We start from the raw sequence: 16,297 nt of genomic DNA, 5'->3' as shown, positions 1-16,297 counted from the left end.
ACCCCCCCCTTCATTTTCCTCCTTTGCACCCTACCCTCCCATGAAACTAGAAGAGGATTCGGATAGCACAGTGATGTGGGCCAAGAGTATCCAGGCTAAGGAAGCAGTGAAGGTCCAGAGTCGAAAATACCCTGGTTCATTCAAAGAACAGAAAACAGAAAGGAGGCCCACAGGGCTGGAGGGAGAGAAGTTGGAGAGTTCCAGATGAGACTGGAGAGAACCCTGGCCAGATGCCTCGAGGCACGGTAAGGGTGATAAGCTGGAATGTGCCGAGAGAAGCTCCTCACTGAGTGGGGTTTCAGCAACCTCTGAGAAGGGTCCCGCCACTTTTTTACCCACTTGCAGGCAGAAGGTGCAGAGAAGTCAGCTCCGGCCATTGGTAGTTCAAGAAGGGTTGATTTTCAAGAAATACTCTCACTTTGCTATTCCCCTTTTCCAATTCTTCCTTGTCCTTTTTCTTCCTTGTGGGTGCTGGCGAGGGAGTCAAGCAAGAAAGTCAGTCCTAAGAAGGGAATGCTTTCCCTTTGGTGCCCAGGTGCCCAGAAGGGGATCTTAGAATCTTCTAAGAGAGATAGGAAGACTTCGGCCCAAGACCAGGCAGATATCCTCAGAGATGTGGGAGGCGGAAGACTTGGGAATGCGGGGGTTGCGTATGGCGCACCAGCCTTGACCGCGGGGTTTCTAGCTTCCTCTTTTAGAATCTTCAAAGGATCGGAAGCCTTCGTTGACCGGCCACGTTCGCTGGTCAGACCTCCACCACAGCGTCCCAGGCCCTCAGCCCCTCAGCCCCTAGGTGCTCTCCGAATTCCTTTCCCTTGCCCCGCCCCGGTTGTCTTCGGCTCAGCCGGGCTCTGGCTGCTGGTCTCTGATTGCTCCTAGCTCACGTCACTCCCAGTATGGCCCCGCCCTCTGGGCGCTGTCATTGGCTACTGGGGGGGTCGGTACGCCGCGGCTGCGGGGGGAGGGGTAAACGATGGGGAGGGGCGGGAATTCCCGACTGGAGGCCGGAACAGAGCGGGTGCCTTGTAGTGAGACCCTCGAGAGGTGAGTGCGGGATCCCAGAGAGCGGGATCTGGGTCGGCCGCCCAGGCTTCTCGGGGCCTACGAGCTGGAGTCCGGGCTCTCACGTTCTTCTTCAGCTTCCCGGCACGCTGGCGGCCTCAAACCCCGCCTCCCGGAGCCCGGACTTCCAGACACCGCCCTCAGTTGTTGGGTCAGCCCGTCCCGGGACCCCAGACGCCTAGGGCCCCTCTTTGGTCGTTTGCCCCGACATCCCAGCCTGTGGCCTGAAACGGTCGCTCTCTGCTCTCGGGGGGATGGCGCTGGGGAAATGGGAGCGGGGGAGCACCCCAGCTCTCCCTGTTCAGGTGGTCCACGAAGCTACCCATGACATCTCTCCCTGAACCCTCTTCGCTTCATCCATTCCTTCCTGGAAAGGAGGCTTGACCTCTCCTTTGCTTAGAGGACCCCAGCTCTCTAGTTTTCTGGGAGCTCCGCGTGAAAGGGTAATGAGATATCCACACAGTCCTCATGCCTCAGTTTCCCCCTTGCTAGGTCCCTGAATGAGTCACTTGAAAAAGTCACTTGAAAGGGATAAAGTCTGAGGGGAAAGAGTGATATTCCCAGTACAGGAGTGGATGAGTCACACTGGGATAGGGAAGGTCACAGAGTGGCTGGGGTGAGGGAGCTGCGTTCTGCTGACCAGCCTTCCCCTTTCCTTGGCCCCATATTTCCCTTGTGACCACTCCCCCACTCACCCTGTCTTCCTAGGTCTGAGAGTCATTGGAGCTACCACAGCCGCCATGGGGCCCTGGGGAGAACCAGAGCTCCTGGTGTGGCGCCCCGAGGCAGCAGCCTCGGAGCCCCCAGTGCCCATGGGACTGGAGGTGAAGTTGGGGGCCCTGGTGTTGTTGCTGGTACTCACTCTCATCTGCAGTCTGGTGCCCATCTGCGTGCTGCGCCGGCCCGGCGCTAACCCTGAAGCCTCAGGTAAGCCTCTCCTTTTCCCTGCTGCCATGGACGCTTGGAGGAGGGAAGGCTCTGGGGCTAAGGAAGGTGACCTAAGAGGGGACGGCAAGAGTGACTATTGCTTAGGTTGGGTAGTGGGGCTCATTTGCTCATTCCCTTCTGTGCTCCACTCCTGCCCAGCCTCCCGCCAAAAAGCCCTGAGTCTGGTAAGCTGCTTTGCGGGTGGTGTCTTTCTGGCCACATGTCTCCTGGACCTGCTGCCTGACTACCTGGCTGCCATAGATGAGGCCCTGGCAGCCCTTCATGTGACGGTGAGCCCCGGTCATCTGCATGTGACCCTTTGTATGTGGTGTTCAATCACATACCTCTGGGAGCGGTGGTTTGTATGGATCTGTCCACGTGTCACTCCACGACTGTATGGAAGGCTCTTGGCTTGTGACCCCATGAGCTGTGATTTTTAGTCATAGAGCATAACTCTTTCTATAGGTTCTCACCCTCTCAGTCCCTATGTGACCCCTATGTGCCCTTTGTGACAGTGTGAGGAACCCTATTACCAGGTGTGTGACCTATCTGTAAGGTTTCTCTAGTTTCAGCCTCCAGGAAGTTAATAGCCCTCCAAGAATCATCTTCACCCTTCACCCTTTCCTGAAGGGCTGGAGATAGAGGTCCCTACAGGCCTGGGACAGGTAGGAGGCAATTTCCAGGGACCCGGTGTTGCTGACCAAAAGGCTACATAACTCAAGGAAGTAGGATGTGGGGAAGATTAAGTCCAAGGCATAGGACAGTCTTATTGGAAAAACTGAGACAGTTGGAGGAAGTGAGGAAGTAACACTGAATGTAACTGTTCGTCTGTGACTGAGTGACTTGTGTCTCTGTGTGACTGTGTGTAAGCCTGATTGTCCCCATGACAGTATGTGGCTCTGTGTGTGAGCATTTGGGAAAGTGGGCCAATGTGTGGCCTACATGTGACACTTTGTGTCCATCTACCTCAGTGACTTTCAGCTGGGGGTGGTTTTGCCCACCCCTGTCATCCTCCCACCCTCACCCCCACCTCCCCAGAAAACATTCGATAATGTCTGGAGACTTTTTGGTTGTCCCAACTCAGGGAAGGAGGGCTTGCTAACTGGCATCTAATGGGTATAGGCTAGGGATGCTGCTAAACATCCTACAGTGCACAGGACAGCCCTCTACATGAAAGAATTATCCAATCCGAAATGTTAATAGTACTAAAGTTGAGAAACCATGATCTACATGTAACACTGGGAGTGACACCATAATCTGTACGGTATCTATGGCACCAAGTGACTATATTTTTGTGTAACTGAGAGTGGCTCTGTGTGTGGGAACTCAGGTCTGTGTAACTGGGACTCCACTAAACTCTGCATCTGACTCTTCCTCCCCATTCTTGGCCTGTCTCCTGAAGTCCACGCTGTCCCCTTTGCCCACAGCTCCAGTTCCCCCTACAAGAGTTCATCCTGGCCATGGGCTTCTTCCTGGTCCTGGTGATGGAGCAGATCACGATGGCTTACAAGGAACAGTCGGGGCCACCGCCTCGAGAGGACATGAGGGCTTTGCTGGGAACAGCGAATGGTGGGCTGCAGCACTGGAATGACAGACCAGAGGTCCCACAGGCAGGTGGAGCCCCGGCAGCCCCCTCAGCCCTACGTGCCTGTGTACTGGTCTTCTCCCTGGCCCTGCATTCAGTGTTTGAGGGACTGGCAGTGGGGCTGCAGCGAGACCGGGCTCGGGCCATGGAGTTGTGCCTGGCTTTGCTGCTCCACAAGGGTATCCTGGCAGTTAGCTTATCCCTGCGGCTGCTGCAGAGCCACCTGCGAGCACAGGTTGTGGCTGGCTGTGGGATCCTCTTCTCATGCATGACACCCCTGGGCATTGGACTGGGTGCAGCTCTGGCAGAGTCAGCAGGGCCACTGCACCAGCTGGCTCAGTCTGTGCTGGAGGGCATGGCGGCTGGCACCTTTCTCTATATCACCTTCCTGGAAATCCTGCCCCAGGAGCTGGCCACTTCTGAGCAGAGAATCCTCAAGGTCATTCTGCTCCTAGGAGGCTTTGCCCTGCTCACTGGCCTGCTCTTTATCCAAGTCTAGGGGGCTCCAAGATACGCACGGGAGGTTGGGTATCACGTGCCCTGGACCTTCCTCCCCCTCTCCCAGTGTGTGGGGAATAGGAAGGAGTGGGGAAGGGAGGTACTGAGGACCAAAGAGTTCTCTGGGAGGTAAGGATGGAGACTTTGGCACTATTTGGCCAATGAGAGGGAAGTGGGCAGACAAGAGCCTGGCCCCCAGGCCCAAGGGAGAAAAGATGGTCAAGTCACTAGAGACATGATCAAGGGACATTAGTATTGGGGAAGACACTGAGTGCTGGTATCAGGGATCAGACACTACACATAGGGACAAGCTGGTAGTTGGGAGGCCAGAGGTGGGTACCCAGCTGCTGTGGGATAGAGGTATAGAGAGGGCATAGGCCCAGAGTCAGCAGTCCTGTTGGTTCTAGCCCATTTCAGCCCTCTGTCACTTGGAGTGGACCCCTCCAACTTTTCTTAGCTCCTACTTTCATATCTATCTTCCTCTTCCCTTCTCCCAGGGGACTATTGCCAAATGGCATCTTCCTGCCAGTTTTGGTACCTTCTCTGGCTTCTCCAGCCCTGGTCACTCCTGTATTTTTAAAGTGCCAAATAAATCCCCTCCCACTTTCTCAAAGCACAAGTGATGGCACTGAGCCCTGCCCAGCACCTTAGTGGAAGGGGTCTGCTTGCTCTTTGTTTTGGTCCCAGATTGTGGGGTGGGACAGAAATGTTTGCTGAGGTGGGGTGGGGGGCAGGTTGGCAGAGCTACCGTCCCCCACTACTGCTGTACCCTAGGAATACTGAAAATGGACATGGTGCCCCGTGCCTAGATGATAAACACTGAGATGCCAAAACTTTTTTATACCAGAGGATCCCAAGGGGGAAGGGGAAGGCTCGCCCCCAGGGTTATTTTTTGGGCCGGGAGGGCTGTGCATAGGGCCATATATTCTAGAATCTATTTTACTAACTGACCTGTTCTGGGACATGTTACCCAAATAAAACAAGTTTCTACACATCTGTACGGTATCTGATTCATTTGTCTTGGGAAAGGGGTGGGCACATGGCAAGTCTGAGAGGGCCTGACTCCCAGATGTTTAGGGCTGTTTGAATATCCGTGATCTCACTGTTTACATTCAGGCCCCTCTAGTTCCCTTCCCTGAAGATGACCAAATTTTTCCTCTTGTCTCTTCCTGCTTCCTTCCCTGTCTCCACCCCTTCCCTGTCTCCACCCCTTCCCTTTCCTCCCTTTTCCTTTCCTCTCTTTAATCCCTCGCCCCTTCGCGTTTGTAGGCTCGGGACCAATGCAGAACTACTCTTCCCAGTTTGCCCCGCGCAGGGAGGAGCCGAGAGGGAGGAGCAAAGTCCCCAGTTCCCGCAGTCAACAGGGCAGCTGGGAAATGGTGTCCGTTTCCTCTCCCGTATTGCGTGACTGCGGCTGCGAAGGAGTCACGTAAACAAACTATAATTCCCGGCGGTCCCCGCGCGCAGCAGGTCAGGGCTAGGCTGGGGCCGGGTTCGCGGTGCTTGCTGAGGCGGCGGCGGCGGCGGCGGCTACGGCTGGAAGAGCCGGGCCGGGGCCCGCGGCGCAGGCCGTGGCTTGTATTGGGAGGGTGGCGGGGAGGGACGGGGGAGGAAGATGGCGACGTCGGGGGCGAACGGGCCCGGCTCGGCCACGGCCTCAGCTTCCAATCCGCGCAAGTTTAGTGAGAAGATCGCGCTGCAGAAGCAGCGTCAGGCCGAGGAGACGGCGGCCTTCGAGGAGGTGATGATGGACATCGGCTCCACCCGGGTGAGGGGCCGCGCCGGCAAGCGGGAGCGGAGCAGAGCACTTCTCGAACGGGGAGCCGAGAGGCGGGGCGGGGGCGGGAGCCGCAGCGAAAGAGGCGGAACGCGGCCGGGGTAGCGGGCGCCTCCGTCTGGGAGGCACGGGTGGAGGGCCGGGGGGCAGGAAGACGGGTTTGCGGGAGGAGGTCGAAACTCCAGATAGGCTGGAGGGTTTGGGAACGAATGGGAACTGAGAAAGTGAGGCAGGAGTGGACAGAGAGAGGAGATGGTCCCCGAAGCCCGGCGGAGGTAGAAGGTGGGTGGTCCTTGTGCATCTCTGATTGAGTTCTCTCAGGGACTCTGCTGAAGCATCTTCTATGTTGGGTTATGGGGTTGGGGGATGGCCTGCTTGCCCTAGTCTGGCTCTTCTCAGTTGGTGATCTCCTCTCATCTGGTCCCTCTGCCCTGTTGTGCTACTCTTGGCAGTTAGTATCTCCGGGAAAGGGCCCCTTGAGTGGTTTGAACGGCAGCGCTGGGTATAGTGGGCCAGGAAGTCCCCTCCTGCGTCCCGTCCCGTTGCTTCCTTTTTCAAATACTTCTTGTGGTTTCCTGACGTGAATGAAGGTGAGGTCCATTGCTCACAGACTGGTGGTATTTTGCCCTGGCCGCCTTGGAGGAGAGATAGGGCTTTGGATCTTGAAAGAGGGTAACCAGTTGGCTATAGGTTATGTGGAACCTGATGGTTAGCTGAACTTTCTAGAGAGATGACTGTTTTGTGGGTCAGTTATGGGGTGCCTTGGAGGGTCTTCTGTGTGTAGGGAATATTCATTCCTGGGAAGTTCCAGAAAGAAGGAATCCTGGCGGCGTTGCTTCTGAAGCCCCCTGATCTTGGTTTCTTGCTTCCCAGGGCTGGATGTCAGAGAGAGAGAGGGGTGGGAGTTTGCCCAGCTGGTATGCAGTCCTAATTTAGGGACACATTATTCTCAAAACAGCAGGTGAGGATATTGCAGTGATCCCTTATGGCAGGGAGCTAGAAGGAATTTAAGGGGTGATGGATGGCCGAACATAAATACCACATTTCAAAGTTCTTTCTGCTCGTCTGACTGCCTTTGATTGAACCTGCCTATGACTGTAACTCTGGTTGTATTTTTGTGTGTGTCTCCCTTGACTCTGTTAGTCTTTTTTGTGTTTTTTACTCTTTTAAGTCTCTAGAGACCATGTGTCCTAGTTTTTGGGAGTCAGAACAGAGAAAGTTAGGTGGGGAAGCAAATCGTGTGTGTGTGTGTGTGTGTGTGTGTGTGTGTGCATAACCCCCTCTAACTGCCGTGAGGACCATGGTCTAACTGTGGACTGTCCCCCCTTTAGGAGCTTTTGATCAAAGTGGGGGCAGAGGCAGGAAGGTGGGCCAGAGGCTGACCTCCATCTGACAACGGAGGAATGGTGGGATCTTAGGGCTTATAGGTACAAACAAAAGCTCAAAACTGGGCCTTCTTTCTTTGTGGTGCCTTGGTCTGTCAAAAGGTCCCCTCCACTCACCTTGCCCCTGTTGGATAACTTTTCTTCTGCACATAAAAAAATCTAGTGGGCATACATGTCCAGGGCCTGGGGACCCAAGAGTCTAAAGCTAGGGATTAGAGACCTGGAGCTCAGCCTGTTATCTGGCCAGCTGGGAAGTCTCATTTGAGGCAGATGTGGCCTTTGGGGCCTATACTCCTGGAAACTGGGGTTATCATGTATATTAGTAGCAGTCTTGAAGTGGCCCAAAGGTCAGCATAGTGCCTGCTAAACTCACTGGACTGACCTCTTGGAACAGAAAGTCAATTCTGTTGTTGCCCTATGCACAACGGTGTGACCCCTGGAAGCTCTTAGAATCTTAACCACTCATCAGCTGCCCTGGGTCTCATTTGGCTGGGGTGGCAGTAGCTGAGTCTTAGAAGTAGGTGCTCACCTCTCACAGAGGGACATGAGACCTTTAGGCAGACTAAAACCATGCCAGGCTGAGGGTTGTGGTGTCTTACTCCGGTGCCAGACGTATCTCCCCAAAGTGAGGATGAGGCCAAGGAGACAGCTCTGGGCCAGGCTGGAGTGGGCTGCTGCTTTTCTCACCCCCATTCTCCAGGCTCCCCTACCAATTCAGGGGCTTTAGGACTATGTAGAAGAATGCTTCTTTGTTTTGGCACTGTTTTTCCAGTTCGAAGAGCCATCATTCCTTAGTTGTTCTAGTTTGGGAGGTACAGGCTCTGTGTAGCCTTCCTGAGGCTGGGCAAATGGCAGAGCCCAGGAGCTTGTGCCTGCCCTCCAGAGTGGGGAGGAAAGAGGCTGGCAGCTATGGCTCTATGGCATCCACCTGTGGCCCTTCCCTTGTCTTCCAGTTAGTCCTGGACACATCTGGAAGGGAAAGCAGAGGTGCCTAATAGGCACCCTTCCCCAGGAGTTAACCCATGTGACTAGCCTAGGGGCTCCTGGCAACCCCTCAGGGACTCTGTTTAGACTGATGCCGACTAGGACAGGCCCTGAGCAGAGTATCAGGCTCCACCTGGCAGGGTGATGCCAGGCATTAGTGATAGCATTGATGGGGGCAGCCTGAGGAAGAGCTAGGGCAGATTGTTTGCACCAGGTCTCAGTGGACCTTCTCCCCAGTACTGGCTTTTCTTCTGGCAGATCTCTTAAAAGCAGCAGCAATAGTAGCATGTCCTGGAGACAGGGATGGCAAGGATGGCCACAGGAACAGTGCTCAGGACCCTCCCTGACATTCCCATTTGTCCTCCATGTCTCAGTTACAGGCCCAAAAACTGCGACTGGCATACACAAGGAGCTCCCATTATGGTGGCTCTCTGCCCAACGTGAACCAGATTGGCTGTGGCCTGGCTGAGTTCCAGGTGAGTGGACACCAGCTGGGGGAGCGCAGGCTCTCACGCACCTCCCTCTGTTGACTTGCCTGTCTCTTTTGGCAGAGCCCCCTCCACTCCCCTTTGGATTCATCCCGGAGCACTCGGCACCACGGGCTGGTGGAACGGGTGCAGCGAGATCCCCGAAGAATGGTGTCCCCACTTCGCCGCTACCCCCGCCACATATCCTTCACTGAGGGGCTGCGGAGTCTGGAGGGCAATGGGGTGGGGTTCCTCAGGAACTCATGGTAGGAAAAGGGACCTGAAGTGTTGTCCAGTGCCATCCTGCGGGAGCTCTCCTTTACCCAGGTTCCCTGAAAAGTGACATTTGGTGCGTGTTTCAGCACTGGCTGCTGTGACAGGGAGCTGCGCCTCCTGAGACTGTGTCCTCCATCTCTGACCGTCCTCACTTCAGCTTGCTCTTGGCTGCTGGAGGCAGGGCTCCGTGATATGTCTCATGCTACAGGGATTTTGCTTCCCTCCTGCTCACATTTCTGTTCATAGCTTTCAGTCTCAGAGACCTCCACAGACCTGTCTCCCCCAAACCCTGCCTAGATATTCACCTATATTTTCCAGCTCCTTTTTCTCTTCCATTCTTTGCCCCTATTGTTGCCCCTTGTAGAGGAGGAGAAAGGTGTTTGTTTCCTGAAACAACTCGTCTGCGGCCTTCTGTTATTTTTCTCTCATCTGGTCTCTCTCCCGTCCACCCCCTCCTCACTTTTTCCCTTAACTGGTGCTCTTCACATTGACAGCTCTCCCTATAGTCCTGCCTACTTATCTCCTCCCCCGGAGTCCAGCTGGCGGAGGTCAGTGTCCAGGGCGGGCAGGATCTCCTGCCCACTCTCTGACTTGTCTCTGGCGGGAGCTGGGCTTGGGTTTGGGCCCGCTGGGCCAGGCTTTCAGCAGTACCTCCTCCCGTAATGGCAGGGCTGGGAGGGGTGGGGGTAGGTGGAGTAGGTGGGTCAGAGTCCAGTCTTGGCCATGTTGACACGTGTGGCCAAGCCTCCCAGTCCAGCCAGAGCAGGACTAATGGCAGCTGGGGTGTGTGTGGGGGGAGGGGAGAATGGTAGGGTGGCAGGTGAAAATGGCTGCCTCCTGTCAAGAGTGGGTGCCAGGTGCAGTGTTCTGGCATTCAGATTTCTGAACCCTTCCCCTGTCCATCTCATCCCTAAGACTTACACCCAGCACAGTGGCTGGGCTCCAGGATTCCTATTCAGCTTGTCCTGGCAGAGAGGAGTTATTTCCAGATCTCCTAGGTTGTTTGGGGAGAGGGTTCACGGATCACAGATATCAGCAGAACCAGAAAGAAAGAGGCATGATGATCCTGGGTGCCCAGCCCTCTTGGCTGCCCCACACTTTCCAACCCCCGTGCCTGCCCTCTGGTCCATTGCTAGCCTTCCTCCTCATCACTTTGTTTTTCCATCCCAGGACAATGCCCTGGGGCAATTTCCCTGCAGAGAAGGGGCAGTTGTTTCGACTACCATCTGCACTTAACAGGTGATGGCCCTTGCCTTCTTTAGGCCACATCTCTTCTTATCTGTAGTTTCTGGGGCCCTGCTCTCTCACCCCACCCTGTCCCAGCCCAGCTAGTGTTTTCCCCTACTGAGCAGGGCATGAGGACCAGGAAGACTGTCACAGGTGGCAGCTCATCTCTTTTCCCCCCACAGGACAAGCTCTGACTCTGCCCTTCACACAAGTGTGATGAACCCCAGCCCTCAGGACACTTATCCAGGCCCTGCACCCCCCAGCGTCCTGCCCAGCCGCCGGGGAGGTAAGTGGCCATGTCCCAGGGGAGGGAGTAGCCGTGGAGCTTTTGTTTGAAGCAGGTAGGCAAGTGGGCACTGCAGCCAGCTCCGCCGTATCCTTTGCAGGTTTTCTGGATGGCGAAACGGACTCCAAAGGTATGTGTTCCTCACCGCATTTGATATGTGCGGGTACTGAATGCCAGAGAATCTCTGGGCTGGTGTTGGGAGCTTTGTTCAGGGCCAGGGGGTGGGAGCCCTTCCACTTGCGTCTGCTTCCTGTCCTGCCTTCTTCTTCAACCCTCTCATCACCAGTCTTTCTCTTTCAAGTCCCTGCTATTGAGGAGAACTTGCCAGATGACAAGCATTTGCTGAAACCATGGGATGCTAAGAAGGTAGGCGTGGCCCACTGTCCCTCTTCTTTCCATGGGACGGGTCTTCAGGGTCCTCCACTGAGCTCTGTCCTCATTTGCCACCTTCTTCCTTCTTTCCTCAGCTGTCCTCATCCTCCTCCCGACCTCGGTCCTGTGAAGTCCCTGGAATTAAGTACGTATCTCTCGGAGGTCAGCTGAGCGGGTGGAGGAGGGAAGCAAAGGGAAATGTGGAGGGCTGATCTCTGCCCTTCCCTGACCACTGCCCCCCCATCCCCATTTACATCTTTTCCTCTCCTTCCCCAGCATCTTTCCATCTCCTGACCAGCCTGCCACTGTGCCTGTCCTCCCACCTGCCATGAACACGGGAGGCTCCCTACCTGACCTCACCAACCTGCACTTTCCCCCACCGCTGCCCACCCCCCTGGACCCAGAGGAGACAGTCTACCCCAGCCTGAGTGGGGGCAACAGTACCTCCAATTTGACCCACACCATGACCCACCTGGGCATCAGCGGGGGCCTGGGCCTGGGCCCAGGCTATGATGCACCAGGTGAGTGGCTGTCTTGGCTGTGTGTCCCTGGGGTGCTGTCTAGCTGGAGGGACGAAGGGGTGGGAGGCTCAAGCACCTTGGGATTCTCCTGTGACTGCCCACACCAGCCCTTCACCTGTGTACCCCAGGATTCCCTCACAGCAGTTTTCTGCCAGTGAGAACTGGTAGGTGTGGCTTTTCCTAGAAAGAAGATGGAGAGCAACCCCCAAGCGGGCAATGCCATCCTGACTGTCAGGGACAGAGTAGGGAGGACATTGTGTTGCCACTTCCATAGTCTGGCCACTGCTACCCATTCTGGGCAGAAAGGGGCCCAGTTCCCATCAGTAATGTTGGCATCTCTGGTTTTTTGTCTGTGCCTACAGGACTTCATTCACCTCTCAGCCACCCATCCTTGCAGTCTTCCCTAAGCAATCCCAACCTCCAGGCTTCCCTGAGCAGTCCTCAGCCCCAGCTCCAGGGCTCCCACAGTCACCCCTCACTGCCTGCCTCCTCCTTGGCCCGCCATGCACTGTCCACCACCTCCCTGGGTCACCCCTCACTCAGCGCCCCGGCCCTCTCCTCCTCCTCTTCCTCCTCTTCTGCTTCATCTCCGGTGCTGGGTGCCCCCCCTTACCCAGCTTCTACCCCTGGGGCCTCTCCCCACCACCGCCGTGTGCCCCTCAGTCCCCTGAGTTTGCCCGCGGGCCCAGCCGACGCCAGAAGGTCCCAACAGCAACTGCCCAAACAGTTTTCGCCAACAATGTCACCCACCTTGTCTTCCATCACTCAGGTATGCGTGGCTGCCTTCCCTACATGTCTGTCTCCCTTCCCTTCCTTCTCCTGCCAAGTTCTCTCCCTCCCACCCTGCTTTCCTCAAATACCTCTTCTTAACTCCTGTACTCCTGCTGTCATCCATCCCCTTGCATTCCTCCGTCCTCTGCCTGCCCCACTCTTAGCCACCTTGTCTCCTCTTGGCTTAAGAATACAAACCCTGGGGTTAAGTTTTCTGATTTCAAATCCTGGCCCCACGTCTTACTAGCAGTCTCCTTGGACAGTTATTTAACTTCTTTGAGCCTCAGCACCCTCGTCTGTAAAACCAGGACAGCAATGTAAGAATCAAAGGAAATCACATACGGAAAGTACGCAGCACCATGCCTAGCCCGGGTGCATGCTCGACAAATGATAGCTTGTCCTTTCCCTTTTCTCTCTTTTTTGTTCCGATCCTTCTTTCCTTGTCTGTCTTTTTTCTCCTGCCTCCATCCTGTCCCATCCGCTCTCCCATCTCCTCTCCTTCTTTCATAGATTTCATAGAGTCAGAGACTGTCAGAGGATGGAGCCCAGTCCCTTCATCTTACAGATGAGGAGGCTGGGGCCCAGAAGGGAAGTGACTTGTCCAAGTTTACACAGCATGTTAGGGAAGAGTTGGGACCATTACTAAAAATTCTTGGTTTAGGGTTTTTTCCTCAGTGTCAACATTCTTAGCTCTTCCCTCCCTCCCCATACTTCTCCCCTTTTCTGTTCTCTCTGCTCCCCTTCTTTCACCCTAACGCTCTTCTTCCCCTCTCCTCTCCCCTACTTTCCCTTTCTTTCTCTGTTGTTCTTCCCTGGAATGTGTGTTCTATGTTCCATCTTTATGCAGGTCCCCTTTTCTGTAGGAAAGACTGAGGTCAGGCCAGCAAGGGCTCTGCTCTCTGGGAACTTGGACTAAAAGCCTAGCTTCCCTCCTTCCTCCCTCCTTCCTCTCACAGTCCCTCTGGCCTCTTCAAGGCTTTAGAACAGCCATTCTCAAGGTCACTGTTGTGTGATCAGTCCCTTGTGAGGTGTGTCACAAGTAGTTGATTACTAACAGTAGTTAAAGTACCAAGGTTTAGGAATAGTTGACTCCTGGAGTGGATTCAAAATTATCCTTGTGTTAACCTCTCTCAGTCACTTTCATCCTGAGACGCATTTTTGAGAGTAGTTGCACCCCAGCGATGCCCAATGGAACGCTTTTGGGTTTGTGTTGACAATAGTCGCAGCTTAAAAGGGTGGGAAGCCCTGACAAAGAGCTCCTCTCAGGGGGCACATTGAGGGGTAAGCTTCCCCCTTTCTCCTTGCTTTTCTTCAGGGCGTCGCCCTGGACACCAGTAAGCTGCCCAGTGACCAGCGGCTGCCTCCATACCCGTACAGTCCCCCAAGTTTGGTTCTGCCCACCCAGCCACCCACCCCAAAGCCTCTGCAGCAGCCAGGGCTGCCCTCTCAGGCCTGCTCAGTGCAGCCCTCCGGTGGGCAGCCCCCAGGCAGGCAGCTGCACTATGGGACACTGTACCCACCCAGCCCCAGTGGGCATGGGCAACAGTCTTACCACCGGCCGATGAGTGACTTCAGCCTGGGGAACGTGAGTACCCGGGTCCCTAGCTCAGAAGCAGGGGAGGGGCTGGGAGTGGGCCAAAAGAGCCTGAGTGGTATCGAGGGGGGCATTTTGAACTGGGAGATCTAGGTGGGGGAGAGCCTTCTTACCTGCCCCCAGGTAACACAGTACCGCCAACTTGGGGCTCCTCTCTTCCTGCATTTGACCCCGACTCCTGCCCCTCTCCCCCAGCTACCTCCGTGCAGCTTGCTCTTTGATGACTACTGCTTTGACCCGTTGTCTTCCTGGCACGCGCATGCTCTGTCCCAGTAGGTACGGTGCCCACACCTACTTTGGGCCCCGTGCTCACTTCTGTCGCTGTGCTTGTGGCCATCTCCCGCCGTCTCTGCTTTTGTTCCCATGGTGGAGGTGGGAAGCGGGGTGGGGTAGGGGGAGGTGTATGAATATTACTGGGCAAAGAGGATGTGTTAGCAGAGCTAGGCAAAGGCAGGCAGGACCACCCTGTTCTGAAGCCTACTTTCTCAAGGCCTGTCTGTGTGTCCATAGCTGGAGCAGTTCAGCATGGAGAACCCATCAACCAGCCTGGCGCTGGATCCCCCTGGCTTTTCCGAAGGGCCTGGATTTTTAGGCGGTGAGGGGCCAGTGAGTGGCCCCCAGGACCCCCATGCCCTCAACCACCAGAACTTAACCCACTGTTCCCGCCATGGCTCAGGGCCTAACATCATCCTCACAGGTAAGAGGTGTGGGTGGTGATGGGGGATGGAAGGAGGGCGTGATACATTTGGTGGCACAGCAGGAGACTGAGGGGGTCTTGGGAGAGTTCGCAAGACATGGGGTCCTCACTCTTCTCTTCTGCCCACACAGGAGACCCTTCCCCCGGTTTCTCTAAGGAGATTTCAGCAGCCCTGGCTGGAGTGCCCGGTTTTGAGGTGTCAGCAGCTGGGCTGGAGCTGGGGCTGGGGCTGGAGGAGGAGCTGCGCATGGAGCCTCTGGGCCTGGAGGGGCTCAACATGCTGAGCGACCCCTGTGCCCTGCTGCCTGACCCTGCTGTGGAGGACTCGTTCCGCAGTGACCGGCTGCAGTGAGGGCACCTCATCGACATCCCTCTTCTTGGCCCTGTCCCCCATCACTGTCCCTTTCCTCCCTTCCCCCCTGGCCAGTAGAGACTTCACTCTCTGCCCCCAGATCCTCTTTCTAACATGAACGGAGGATCCCAAGAATGAGAAAAGGCAAGGGGTTTGTCCAGGTGGCCCCTGAATTCTGCACAAGGGATGGGGCTTGGGGGAGCTCAAGGGAGGGCCTAAAGCACTTGTAACTTTGAACCGTCTGTCTGGAGGTCAGAGCCTGTTGGAAAGCAGGGGGTAGAGGGGAGCCCTGGAGGCAGGGCTTGTCCGGATGCCTAGGGGTGGGCAGTGCCAGCCCCTCCTCACCACTCTTCCCCTTGCAATGGAGGAGAGAGCCAGAGTGGATATTATTTTTTATTAAATATATTATGTTAATAAAAAAATCATATCAAACCCTTGGTGTCGTTGGCTGCTGTTTGGGATGCAGGTCGGGATCGAGGGAGTTCTTGGGGCACGGGCCCTCTCATCTGTCCAGGGCCTTGCTGCAGCATCAGGGGACAGGGGCTGTGACTGGCCGGACAAGTTACTGCTCTTTCTCAACCCTGAGGGCCTGGCAGTGAGTCAGGAGATGAAGAGGTGACTGCTGGCTGAGCTCTCGGCTCTGGATTTTTCTGGTAGAATGATCCCAGTTTTCCCGGGTAGCTGGCCTCAGTGCTAAGGCTCCTAAGGAGAGAGGATTTAAAAACTACTGACGCCAGGTAGGTCTCAGGTTGGCTCCCTCTTCTTTATGGCCCTTTAAGCCCAGAGGACCTGGAAGTTAGCAGTGATACCTGGCCAGCCTCTGACCCCATGCTCCTAGGTCTCATTCCTGCCCCCTCACAATGCATGAATTCACTTCACCCTCCCCACTCTTCTCCACTCATTCATTCAGATGCTTGAGTGCTAACCTGTTCTGAAGAGGTTTCCTCTCTCTGGCTTGGGTTGCTAGCCCTCTGACCATCTGAGCTTCTGCCCTCTATTCTCTCCCCCCATGCAGCACAGAAGAGTAGTGCCCCTTCTCCATTACCCCCACCTCTTCTGCTCTCCCACACCCTACAGTCCTGGCCTTTCTTCCTCTTTCCAAAACTTGTCATTTTCAGAAAAGAGAACTCGGAGCTTCTGGCTTAGGCTGGAAGGGAATGCGGTGTGCCCTAAACCTGGAAGTAGGGGCAGCCACCTGGGTCTCCGCAAACTAGGCTTTCAGGGCCTTCACCCAGGCAGGAAAGCCACGTCTGAGTAGGACCGAGGGTGGGACGGGAGCGCGCCCCAGACTTCAGGGGTCAGTGTCCTGCGGCAATTGTTGGTTGGTGAGAAGCCGCCTGGGTGCAAGGGGCCCTCCCAGCCGCCAGGGGTCGCGCTGCAGGCGGTCGGGCGCTGGGCAGGCGCTGCCAGGGTCACGGCCGCCGGCCCGGGAGGTTGGGGGTTGGGGGGAGCCGCGGCGCCCGCGGTCCGGGAGGGGGGAGGGGGGGTGGGGGGAGCAGAGAAAGCGGGGCGCGCG

The 16,297-nt window shown here is 55.9% G+C and overlaps 2 protein-coding genes and 1 long non-coding RNA gene across 12 annotated transcripts; 2 read left to right on the top strand and 1 right to left on the bottom strand.

The window, feature by feature from the left end:
- Window positions 1–950: 950 nt before the first annotated feature.
- On the top strand, window positions 951–5,066 carry SLC39A1 (solute carrier family 39 member 1). Of its 3 annotated transcripts, none has more exons than XM_067727884.1 (4): window positions 951–1,044; window positions 1,771–1,989; window positions 2,149–2,279; window positions 3,417–5,066. In XM_067727884.1, the coding sequence occupies exons 2-4, from the start codon at window positions 1,803–1,805 to the stop codon at window positions 4,071–4,073; spliced, it is 975 nt and encodes a 324-aa protein (XP_067583985.1). In that variant the 5' UTR covers window positions 951–1,044; window positions 1,771–1,802; the 3' UTR covers window positions 4,074–5,066. The 3 variants fall into 3 exon arrangements, with proteins under 3 accessions (XP_067583985.1, XP_067583984.1, XP_067583986.1); XM_067727883.1 differs by lacking the exon at window positions 951–1,044 and adding an exon at window positions 1,093–1,367; XM_067727885.1 differs by lacking the exon at window positions 951–1,044 and adding an exon at window positions 1,369–1,505.
- Window positions 5,067–5,595: 529 nt separating this feature from the next.
- On the top strand, window positions 5,596–15,213 carry CRTC2 (CREB regulated transcription coactivator 2). Of its 8 annotated transcripts, none has more exons than XM_067727867.1 (14): window positions 5,596–5,840; window positions 8,593–8,694; window positions 8,770–8,888; window positions 9,450–9,509; window positions 10,132–10,200; window positions 10,371–10,474; window positions 10,551–10,604; window positions 10,776–10,840; window positions 10,942–10,991; window positions 11,123–11,367; window positions 11,730–12,136; window positions 13,454–13,723; window positions 14,243–14,429; window positions 14,561–15,213. In XM_067727867.1, exons 1-14 carry the CDS (start codon window positions 5,688–5,690, stop codon window positions 14,779–14,781), a joined length of 2,106 nt encoding a protein of 701 aa, XP_067583968.1. In that variant the 5' UTR covers window positions 5,596–5,687; the 3' UTR covers window positions 14,782–15,213. The 8 variants fall into 8 exon arrangements, with proteins under 8 accessions (XP_067583968.1, XP_067583972.1, XP_067583970.1 ...); XM_067727868.1 differs by having other exon boundaries at window positions 5,598–5,840; window positions 10,575–10,604; XM_067727872.1 differs by lacking the exon at window positions 5,596–5,840 and adding an exon at window positions 5,967–6,124.
- Window positions 15,162–16,276, bottom strand: LOC137219406 (uncharacterized). The gene is made up of 2 exons (XR_010941113.1): window positions 15,977–16,276; window positions 15,162–15,483 (listed from the first exon to the last, which is right to left on the bottom strand). It is a non-coding gene; the product is annotated as an uncharacterized lncRNA (long non-coding RNA).
- Window positions 16,277–16,297: the final 21 nt, after the last annotated feature.

Source organism: Pseudorca crassidens, chromosome 2 (assembly GCF_039906515.1).
Source record: "Pseudorca crassidens isolate mPseCra1 chromosome 2, mPseCra1.hap1, whole genome shotgun sequence".
In the NCBI taxonomy this organism is placed as follows: Eukaryota; Metazoa; Chordata; class Mammalia; order Artiodactyla; family Delphinidae; genus Pseudorca; species Pseudorca crassidens.
The sequence above is the reverse complement of the archived record's forward strand: the minus strand, read 5'-3'. Positions and strand labels throughout refer to the sequence as shown.